The sequence below is a fragment of the Tachypleus tridentatus genome, chromosome 1 (assembly GCF_004210375.1).
Source record: "Tachypleus tridentatus isolate NWPU-2018 chromosome 1, ASM421037v1, whole genome shotgun sequence".
In the NCBI taxonomy this organism is placed as follows: domain Eukaryota; kingdom Metazoa; phylum Arthropoda; class Merostomata; order Xiphosura; family Limulidae; genus Tachypleus; species Tachypleus tridentatus.
In genome coordinates, this window is record NC_134825.1 from 59,951,952 (window position 1) to 59,961,841 (window position 9,890).

The window sequence follows — 9,890 nt, forward strand, 5'->3', positions numbered from 1 at the left end:
ACCAGTACATTTAATTTTAAATTTAAAGTTTTAAACCACATGGTCAAAAATGTTTCTCAGAAACGATTAAAACATGATCAGAAAGGTTATGTATGACTTCAGATGAGTTTCTAGTGAACTATATTATGGGATACTTGTCTTTTTTCTGGCCGGTGCAGTTTTTTTTAATTGGTTAACTTTACTGTAACAGTTTTTGCCTATTTTGAGTCTCGATGGCTTGCTTTAAATATACGCAATCCAAGTGAATAATGTGTCTTAACATTAAGAGATTGGACATACAAGGTTCAAGTAATTTGTATTTTAAATTGTTTTTTTTTTTCAATAATTCTTTGTTTAATTTTTTTTTCTGAGCGTCATGACATTATTTATTAAACCTTAAGATAATGTTGGAAAATTTGAAATTCAAGAATTTAGGACATAATTCAAAAGTTTTGTATTCTTTTAGAAACTCAATGTGTAATACATTCTTTTGAAAATTTATGTATGCTTTTTCAGTATTTCTATACAATCTGATTTCTAAGGAGCATATTGCCTGTACTTGTACTCCTGAGTTAAACGAGTTTGAAGGAATGCTTCTTGGAGTGGCTGATATACTGCAGTCTGTACCAGAGTTATGGAAACCAATGTCATGATCAGGAACCCTATCTTTCACTTTTGTACTCCAAAAGTGAAATACCGTTTTGAAAGAACAGGAGTTACCACTATACATATTGTTGCAAGCTCTTTATTGGCCAACATTGAGTTGGGCTCTTCTAGGTTCCTGGAGCCACAGTTTTACTATTCTCTGTCTGATATTGGTTCTCTTAAAGTTGTTGCACCATCTGTCAAGATCAATAGCCTTTTCTATCTTGCTGTTTGGTAAGGGAGGATCAGTAATTAGAAGTCTTTACAGCATCAAAACGATATTACCATCTGGTGTTACAAAACTGTTATGTAATAGGCAAAGGATACCGCCTGAGGGTTACGTAATTATTACATAATATGCAAATTATATCGACATCCGAACATTACGTAATTGCTACGCGGTGGGCACATGCTGATGACATCCACAAAGTGGCACCAAAGGGTCTGGCTGTTTTAAGGAAAGAGTGACATCATACTTCAATATCAGATGACCTGTCACTGTAGGCGAATGTTTTCACCAAGATTCTATAGACAAATGGTCTTACAATACTTATTGTATGTATCTTAAAATGCGAACAATGTTTCCGAGTTTGTGTTACTATAGTCTCACTGGACTCGTGCAGATTTTAACTTGTATCAATTTATATTTAAAATTTTCGTTTATACATTTCATTGTATTACATGAGTTTCTACATGTGAACAGTGTTACTATATTTCCAAAGACCTGCATGCAGATTCAGCTCTCCTTAAAATATATTTATAGTTTTCTTCCATATATATTTAATTCTGTACATCTTACAAAGGCAGATGATGTTACTAGGTTAACTGTTTTAATGATGTTCAATAGGCGGATGGTCGTACTAGGGATAGTGTTTCTGTAAGTGGGTAGTCTTAATACACGAGTATTGTGTGTGTTTTATAAAAGCAGACAATGTTACTATACCTTCACAGGATTGCATACAGATTACTACTTATGTTTCAAATTTTAATTTTTATATTTAATTGTATTAGATGTGTTTTACAAAGCCGAATGGTGTATGTTTTACGAATACAGATGGTGTTTCCATAAATGAATAGATTCAGTAGTATGATTAACTCGTCCAAGGGAACCTTAACATGGCTCAACACGTAATTACGTCATCAACATTGTAATTTTTACTTCTAGATTTAATTATATCTTAAAAGATTACAAGTAAAACCATTATTTTAACGAGAAAGTTATTACAGTATAGTGTATTATGTGTTAGTTTTTAAATGCATGTCATCTTAATTTTGTGAACGAATCAAATGTTATAGAAAAAAAAAAAAGAGTAATTTACGTTATACATTTTTACAATTATCTTCTGAAATAATTTTATTATACGTAGTGTTTTGTTTTTATAAACAATGAAAGACAGTTATATTATTACTCTACAACCACTTTTATTTTATGATTAAGTACAGATTTAACGTACTGATTATAGTTTTGCTTTTGTATTTAATTTGTATGACATACTTTTTTGCATTTTCTGACATTTTATATGTAAAACAGTTATTGCTCAGTAATTCCTGAAGAGGATGCTTACTTAAATAACTATATAATGTACAACAATTTCGTATTTAGCTTTTTAAATTGATTTGTTCCACTAAAGTTTAAAGGATCTACATAAATAGTTATGGTTAATCATTACTCTTCTTAATTTTCTGTAGATATTTTCAGAAATCTTTTTCTAGAGTTTGTTTCTTGCTGGTTCAAACATTAGTGCAGGGTTGATAAGTAATATTTTTATCATTATGAAAAACGATGTTTAGTAAATTACTCAATCCGAGGCATTACTAAACACTTAAGTTTTATTGCTCTGACTCATAATTTCATTATGATATCGATAATGGTTTTCTATTCTGAGTTTTAAATACATAAACTGGAGATTTGGGACAGTGTAAAATAGAATTTGGGGTCAGGCTTCATGTGCAAGTGCAGGACAACACTTCTGTTTTCAATCTTATTACTAGCACATCCCAACTGATGTTATGTAGAAGTTGACATATTCGTCTAAGACTGGATCTAGGTTTTGGAATTTCAAGTCTACTGACACACTCGATAATATTTGTTTTCAAGAAATACAAAAGTTATTGACAGAAGAGATCGTCACGTAACCAAATAACCAGTGTTTCTTGAAACTGACAGAACAAAGGGTCAATAGTATAGAAATTAAATGTCTGTGATTAGGAAATTTAAGTAACTCACAGCCACATGCCTTTTTAATGAAATATATTATTTCTTGTTTGTTTCTACTTGAGCACAAAGCTACACAATGGACTATATTCCCCCTGTCCACCCATACGGCTATCGAAACCTGGATTTTAGCATTGCAAATCTGCAAGCATACAGCAGTGCCACTGGGGGGCTATATTATTTTTACTTCGTAGCGACACCAAAGTCTTGTGACTTTATATTGATCCAAACATTTTAGTAGGCTTGTTAAGTTTGCGATTTTACAGTATCGATGTAAAGAATATTCTGTTATGATAAACAGTGCGTATATCAGATATAAAAAATGCGAAAGAATAATCATTTGAATTATAATTAAAGGCCCTTTTAAGGTTATGATTGTCAATACATTTTTGGTTATGAAATATATTGATTTGTGAAAAATGCATTTGATACTTTGACGAACTACTCGTATTAAATGATACAATATAATATTTTAAGAATGAGGTAAAAATTAAAATGCCATATTTTTAATAAACACCAATTTTATTAATCAAAATATGCTCCATTTGCTGCAAATGTTTTCTCCCAAAGGGATACTAACGAAAATATCCCGTCTCTATCAAACTCCATTGTTTTGGAGACTAAACGGTTCAAAGGCTTTGAAAATAGTCTCCTGATTCCTAAATGTTTTATTACGGAAAAACAGCAACAAAGTGCTGGAAAAGATGATAATCAACTGGGAAGAGGTCATGTGAGTATTGTGGATGCTCCAAAATTTCATACTTCAATTCTTTCAGTTTTGAAACAATGATATGAGAGGTATGGGGTCTGGAGTTATCTTGCAGTAGAATTGGTCCATGCCTGTTCACCAATGATGGGTGTTTGGTAGTTAATTTTAGATGCATTTTGTGAATTTATTGTCGGTAAGGTCACACTGTAGTTTGATTCACCTGCTTGCAGAAAGAAGTAATGGATCATTTCCTCTGCAGACCACCAGAATGTCACAACAACCTTTTTTTTGGGATGAAAAGGCAGTTTCGGCGCACGTCAAGATTCACCTCCATCTAACCATTGTTCTGATCTCCTCCGGTTGTTGTATAAAATCCACTTCTTGTCGGAAGTAACAATTCACTTCAAAAAAAGAACCCTCTTTTTCCTAACCAGTTCCTTCCCTTCCGTCAATTCTTGCTGTACTTATTTTTCCAATTGCAGCCGGGTGACGAGAAACAGTTGCACTGGAAATTTCTAAGTCTTTTGAAAGTTCCCGAACTGTCGTTAGTAGTTTAGCTGATACAATAGCTTGTTTTTATTTTCGCGCAAAGCTACACGAGGGCAATCTGTGCTAGCCATCCCTAATTTAGCAGTGTAAGAGTAGACGGAAAGCAGTAAGTCATCATCACCCACCGCTAACTTTTTGGTTACTCTTTTACCAACGAATTGTGAGATTGACTGTAACATTATAACACACGGCTGGAAGGGCGAGCATATTTGGTGCAACGGGGATGGATTCGAACCCGCGACCCTCAGATTACAAGTCGATTACACAATAGCTATAATCTTTCTTCATTTACAACAGATTGAGGCCTTCCTCAGGGTTTATTCTCGAGGTTCATATAAACATAAATTTATTGAACCAAACCCGAATAACTCGTTGAAAAGTAGTCCCTTGTTCAAACGCCAAATTGATATTTTTAGCAATCTCAGCTAAATTTTTTATCCAATTTGAACTCATATCCAAAATGTAGTTGCAAACTTGTTGAAGACATGATCTTACATAGGGTTCCAAAGAAACACAAAAACAATTATAATGCAACTTGGTATGATAGATGAATAAAAAGCACAGCATTCTCGTCGATACTTAATAGCATACAGTCAAAATACTGTGTCCAACTTATCCTAATCGCAGTCACTCTTCATTTAAGCGAAAGTCAACCATTTCATAAGAAACGACCTAATACAATATTTACATCCTGTTTTATAAATCCCAGTCTGGTCTGTTTCTCTACTTTATCTTTAATATTTTCGAACATCTCTTCCATCTTACGCGTAAATTTAAAGATAGGATATGGTGTTGCTGTTTCTTACAAACATTAAATAATTGACCTGTTAATCCGGGAATATATGGTAATTTTTTCAATTCTTTAATAAGCAGAGCCTGTGAATATATCAGTATCGCCACAACTGTGAAATTATTCATACATACCAATGCTTCTAACTTGGTATTATGCAAGTTATTTTTGTATCTTTTCGTTTCTTTTACTGAAAAACCTCAAACAAATATTTTGCTAACATCGTGCAATACAGAAGACATTTTTTACTGTTGTTATTTAAGATAATCCCTGTAATTCTCATGAAACATGTAGACATTTACTTACTTATGATACATTCTTTGTTTGAAAATAAATATGCTTTATGGGTATTTTAAGTTAGTATATACAACACAAGATATGAAATAGAAACTATAACATGAGCACTTTCGAAAGGTGGACTTTTCTTCTTCTGGGCCAAACTGAAAGTGCTTGGGTTATAAGGTTTTTAATCACTTCTTTCGTGATAGATTGTAAGTGTTGGTTCATTTAGAACTTAAACATTTAGTAATAATCCATTTAACAGTCTTTATCAACGATTAATTTAAATCTCCAGACTGACATGTCGAAATCTGTATATTTCCACCATACCTGGCATTCAATAAAACTCTACTAACAAATGTTTGATGAATATGACCCATGATTCATCTTGATTTTTCAAAGTCTTATGAATTTTATTATCAATTATCTAACAATACATAACCAATATACTGCACTAAAAGGTACTGAACAGCAGGTAAACTTCAGCCTTCTTAGTGTAGTAACGAGCTATGAAAAGTACTAACTATTTTTTATCATTTTTGGGCAGATGGCCAGTTCTGTCCAGTATTCTTTGCAATAGAGAACCTAAAGCTATCTCCAAACTTTTCCTCAATATTTCTACTCAAATATGATGAAAAAATTACTTCGGCATGTATGATACTAGATGGTGCCTCAGAACTCTGATGACTAGATGCAACACAAGTTAATTGTCACCAAGTTTATTGTAGTGTTATAACACAATACCCTGCACTCTAATTGATTATACAAGTGACATATATTATGTATATTAGGAATGTGTTTGAAGTTTGTGATAATCATGATTCACCTGCTGTGTGACAAGTAGTTGAAGACCTGTCTGGACCTCCAACTTGCTTTTTCTGAATCCAGACGGTGAACAAATTAACGTTTTCGTTTGTTCGTGAGTTAATCTGTCAACGTTTCTGAAACTGAACAATGTTGAACAATAAAGTTACGTTCCTGAAACATTGTTTTTCTGCGTGCATTCAATCATACATTACAGATTTTGGAATTCTATTATGCATCTCAGTAATCTATGGTCTATTTGAATAGTGAATTTCCTATAATACAAATAGTAGCAGTGATATTCGAAATATTACAAATGTGAGTTGTTCCTCCTTTGTAAGACATTAGAATTCAAAAGCTGTCAATATATAACTTATGTTTAATTACAAGTTCCATGCTATCCTGTGTTGCATTCTCAAATTTATTTATTTTTCTTAAGAGTAATTTAATAGGATCTGTAGGATAACTGGAGGTTCACCAAGAAATGTATTGCTGAGGAAAATTCGGGGCTTAATACACAGATAGAAACTGGACACAAGTTCGTATATAGTACTAAACATGCTGTGAACGTGCTTCGTAATTACTATGAGAAAAAAGCCTATATATTGGTACTTTTCATTATGATAGAGGTCCAACTTATCTCTCGTTAACTCGTGCTCAGGGTCAATGATGAGAAGTGGAATTCTCCAAAACTACTATAATCCAATAACACACTGATTAAAGTGTAGACTGAATTGAACCTCCCTTGAATTTAGATTTCTAAATTATACAATTTTCGGAATACTAAATCTGTCTATTATTTAATAAGTATACATTAAAACAATCTTTACTCTCCCAAACACTCATAATTTAGAGATGAGTATAAGTGCAAGTTTTACTACAGACAAATCTCTCAACGGTTCAAGTTATGTCAAGAGATTAAAGCTCTCGAGTTTTTCTAGATTGAACAAAATATGGTATTATATACAAAGAACAATAACGTCATCCTTTTTTTCGGTGCAAGGACTATCCCAAGTGATTGATAATCGTTCTAATCTTAAAGTAAGGGATATTGTGTTCATTGGGCGTCACCCGACTTGCCAATAGAAAACCTCTACCCACACATCACGAATATTTTAAAGCAATATTTCCTGTGAAATAGTACACGTGATGTTCTTGTTGACGGACCTAGTTTATTGAGTACCTAGGATAAGAGGAACTTACTGGTTTCTTTGACGGTCTTTTTATATTAAGACCAAAATAATTAGTAAACACAATGTTTAGATACGTCTTTATATCATACTTTTCCTTTTACTTTCAGGCACATCAGTCGCGTATCTGTGACAGTATCTTTTCAACTTCGCTATCAATAGCATCAGCTTTCAGGATAAATGGGCAGGCTTAATGACCAAGGTGTGCTTTACCCACGCAAGTACATATCAGTCTCAGTCAATGCAGACAGTGATGGGAATTTCTTTGGAAAAATTGACGATACTAAAGTAAATTATTAATGTCACTTATCTTTTGGTATAATAAAGTTAAACAATGTTTATTCTTGCAAACGGTTTAAAAAATAATTAACCTGTTATTTCTTACAACTTTTGTTTCTAAATTTACACATACCTGTTATATATACTTTTTGTCGCTCAAGATACGTAAAAGGATACTATTAAAGCATTGTACACCATATTAAAGTATCTTACAACATAGATTTGTCCTTTGTAGTTACTTTAAGATCAATAAATAACACTTAGCCACAATTATTAAAACAGTAAGATGTCTGAATCAGAAATCTGGAAGAAAAACTGAGAGGATGTGTCACATAACACCATTATCTCCAATAGAGTATTCATACTGCTAATTAGGGATATTTCAATATATCAGCATAGGTCGGTATTAAAAAAAAAAAAAGCTGATCAACTCATTGTATTATCATGATGTGCGAGTGACAGTGAACGTGTTAAGTCGAGATTTTCTATTCCTCTCCTAGATATTTGGTTTCCTAATTAACCTCACAGGAATCCGTAAATATAAACTCAAAATTACACAAGAATTGTGTTTCCTATCAGTTGTGTTGGGACTACTATTATTTTAATAGTCTTTGCAGCATACTCATAAAACATTTACTCATGTAAATGATGCGTCACCGAAATTCTTTAAATCGATCAGGGAGAACATAACCCCTAAATACAAATTTATATCGCCACAATCAACACCACTATAGTCCAACTAACTGTTCACCATTTTATGCATTATTAAACGTACTAACTACACTGCCTACTACTCAACTTTACTGTCAACATTACACTGCTGTTTCACTTCGCTGATTGTATTTATGCACACACGAGACTTTACTCCAGAAATGTCTACAAATTTTATTACTAACCAGTGTATTGGTCACTTCCAAAAATGTCCACAGTACACAATACAATATAAATATCCAGAAACCTTTCTCTCTACGTACTTGCACTGTTTAGACTTCTAGAACATTCCGTACAGGCCAATTTACAAAACGTACGAAAATGGGGTGTTTTGTTAAACATATACCATTTCAGTACAAGGTAATGAAAAGAGTATATCCTTAAGGTGGCATATTTTTGATTACCAGCATACCACCTTTTAACACATTATAACCCTTTCAGCCGTGAGGGCGTAAAAATGTGACGATCAATCCCACTATTCGTTGGTGAAAGAGTAGCCCAAGAGTTGGCGGTGGGTGGTGATGACTAGCTGCCTTCCCTCTAGTCATACACTACTAAATTAGGGACGACTAGCGCAAATAGCCCTCGAGTAGCTTTGCGCGAAATTAAAACAAAACAAAACATTATAAACGAGTAATTCCACGTGATTAAAGGTGCACCACAAATGACGGCAACACAAAATAGAATGTTTAAAATATATCTTTCAATGTTTTATTGTTAATTAATAATTCCCAAAGTGGAAACAAGTTTCTCACTCTTAACTTTAGCTGCACAAATTCTCAGATATGTTGACTAGGTCGGTACCAGTAGAGAGGTTCTAACCCAGATAGTTCCAACAATACGAAATGATTACTTAAGCAGATGAGAACCTTCACTGGAATTTCACATTATTCGCTCTAATTTTTAGTTAGTATATAATAGAGGATCCAAAATATTTAAAAAAATCCTTCACCTCTTTCCAAAATTATCATCCTGCTGCACACGTAAAATTACAATCAAGTTTAATTAGGCTACGTTAATACAGGAACTGTTATCTAGGTTCTAGAGTACAGTTTGGGAACCTAATTTCATACGACTGTCTACTTTTATAACCCCATATAATGTAGCCAAAGTTCGATTCATAATCATATCACTTCTGGTTAGTTTTCCACAAATCATTTTCTTTTCAACCTTTCCTTTCAGTTCTGGGGTAATTTTTTTCATTTTTAATTCTGCTTTCTCATTGTTATCACACCCTTCATCCATTAGCTAAAGTATAACAGTAAAATTAGAATGAATGATTGTTCTAAGACTTTCATTTATTCAGCTGAGAGGTTGTTCTATATCATATGTAGCCAAACCACAGCTCCCGGAAATGTGTTGGCTGAGCTCTGACTTGCATCACAATTAATATAAAGGGTAAATAAAAAATTTCAAGTTTTATAATTATTTAGCAGGTGTAAAGTGAGAGTCCACTGGATTAAAACAAGTTTAATGTTCATGGTGAGTAAACACATTTAAGAACGTATCAGCCAGAATGTAAACGACTCACAACACCTCTACTAGCAGTAAATAGCCTGACAATTGTATCAATATCTGTTTGTATCAGAAAAATATTATGATAAAAGTTTAATGTGGTATCTGATTAAAATATCTAATTTTATTGTTTTACATATTTTCATCCATGTTTTGACCAGATGTTTACTAAGACAAATGTTAAAAATATCTGTTTTATCCCTTTTATTTTTTATCTCTGGCAGT

The 9,890-nt window shown here is 32.9% G+C and overlaps 1 protein-coding gene across 1 annotated transcript in view; it reads left to right on the plus strand.

Moving 5' to 3' along the window:
• The window catches only part of LOC143249633 (uncharacterized), a 162,734-nt gene extending 155,076 nt beyond the window's left edge, over positions 1–7,658 (plus strand). The window contains exon 2 of the mRNA XM_076499874.1: positions 7,271–7,658. Coding sequence (XP_076355989.1) covers positions 7,271–7,322 — 52 coding nt within the window. The 3' untranslated portion in view covers positions 7,323–7,658. The remainder of the gene's footprint in view (positions 1–7,270) is intronic.
• The last annotated feature ends 2,232 nt before the right edge of the window (positions 7,659–9,890 follow it).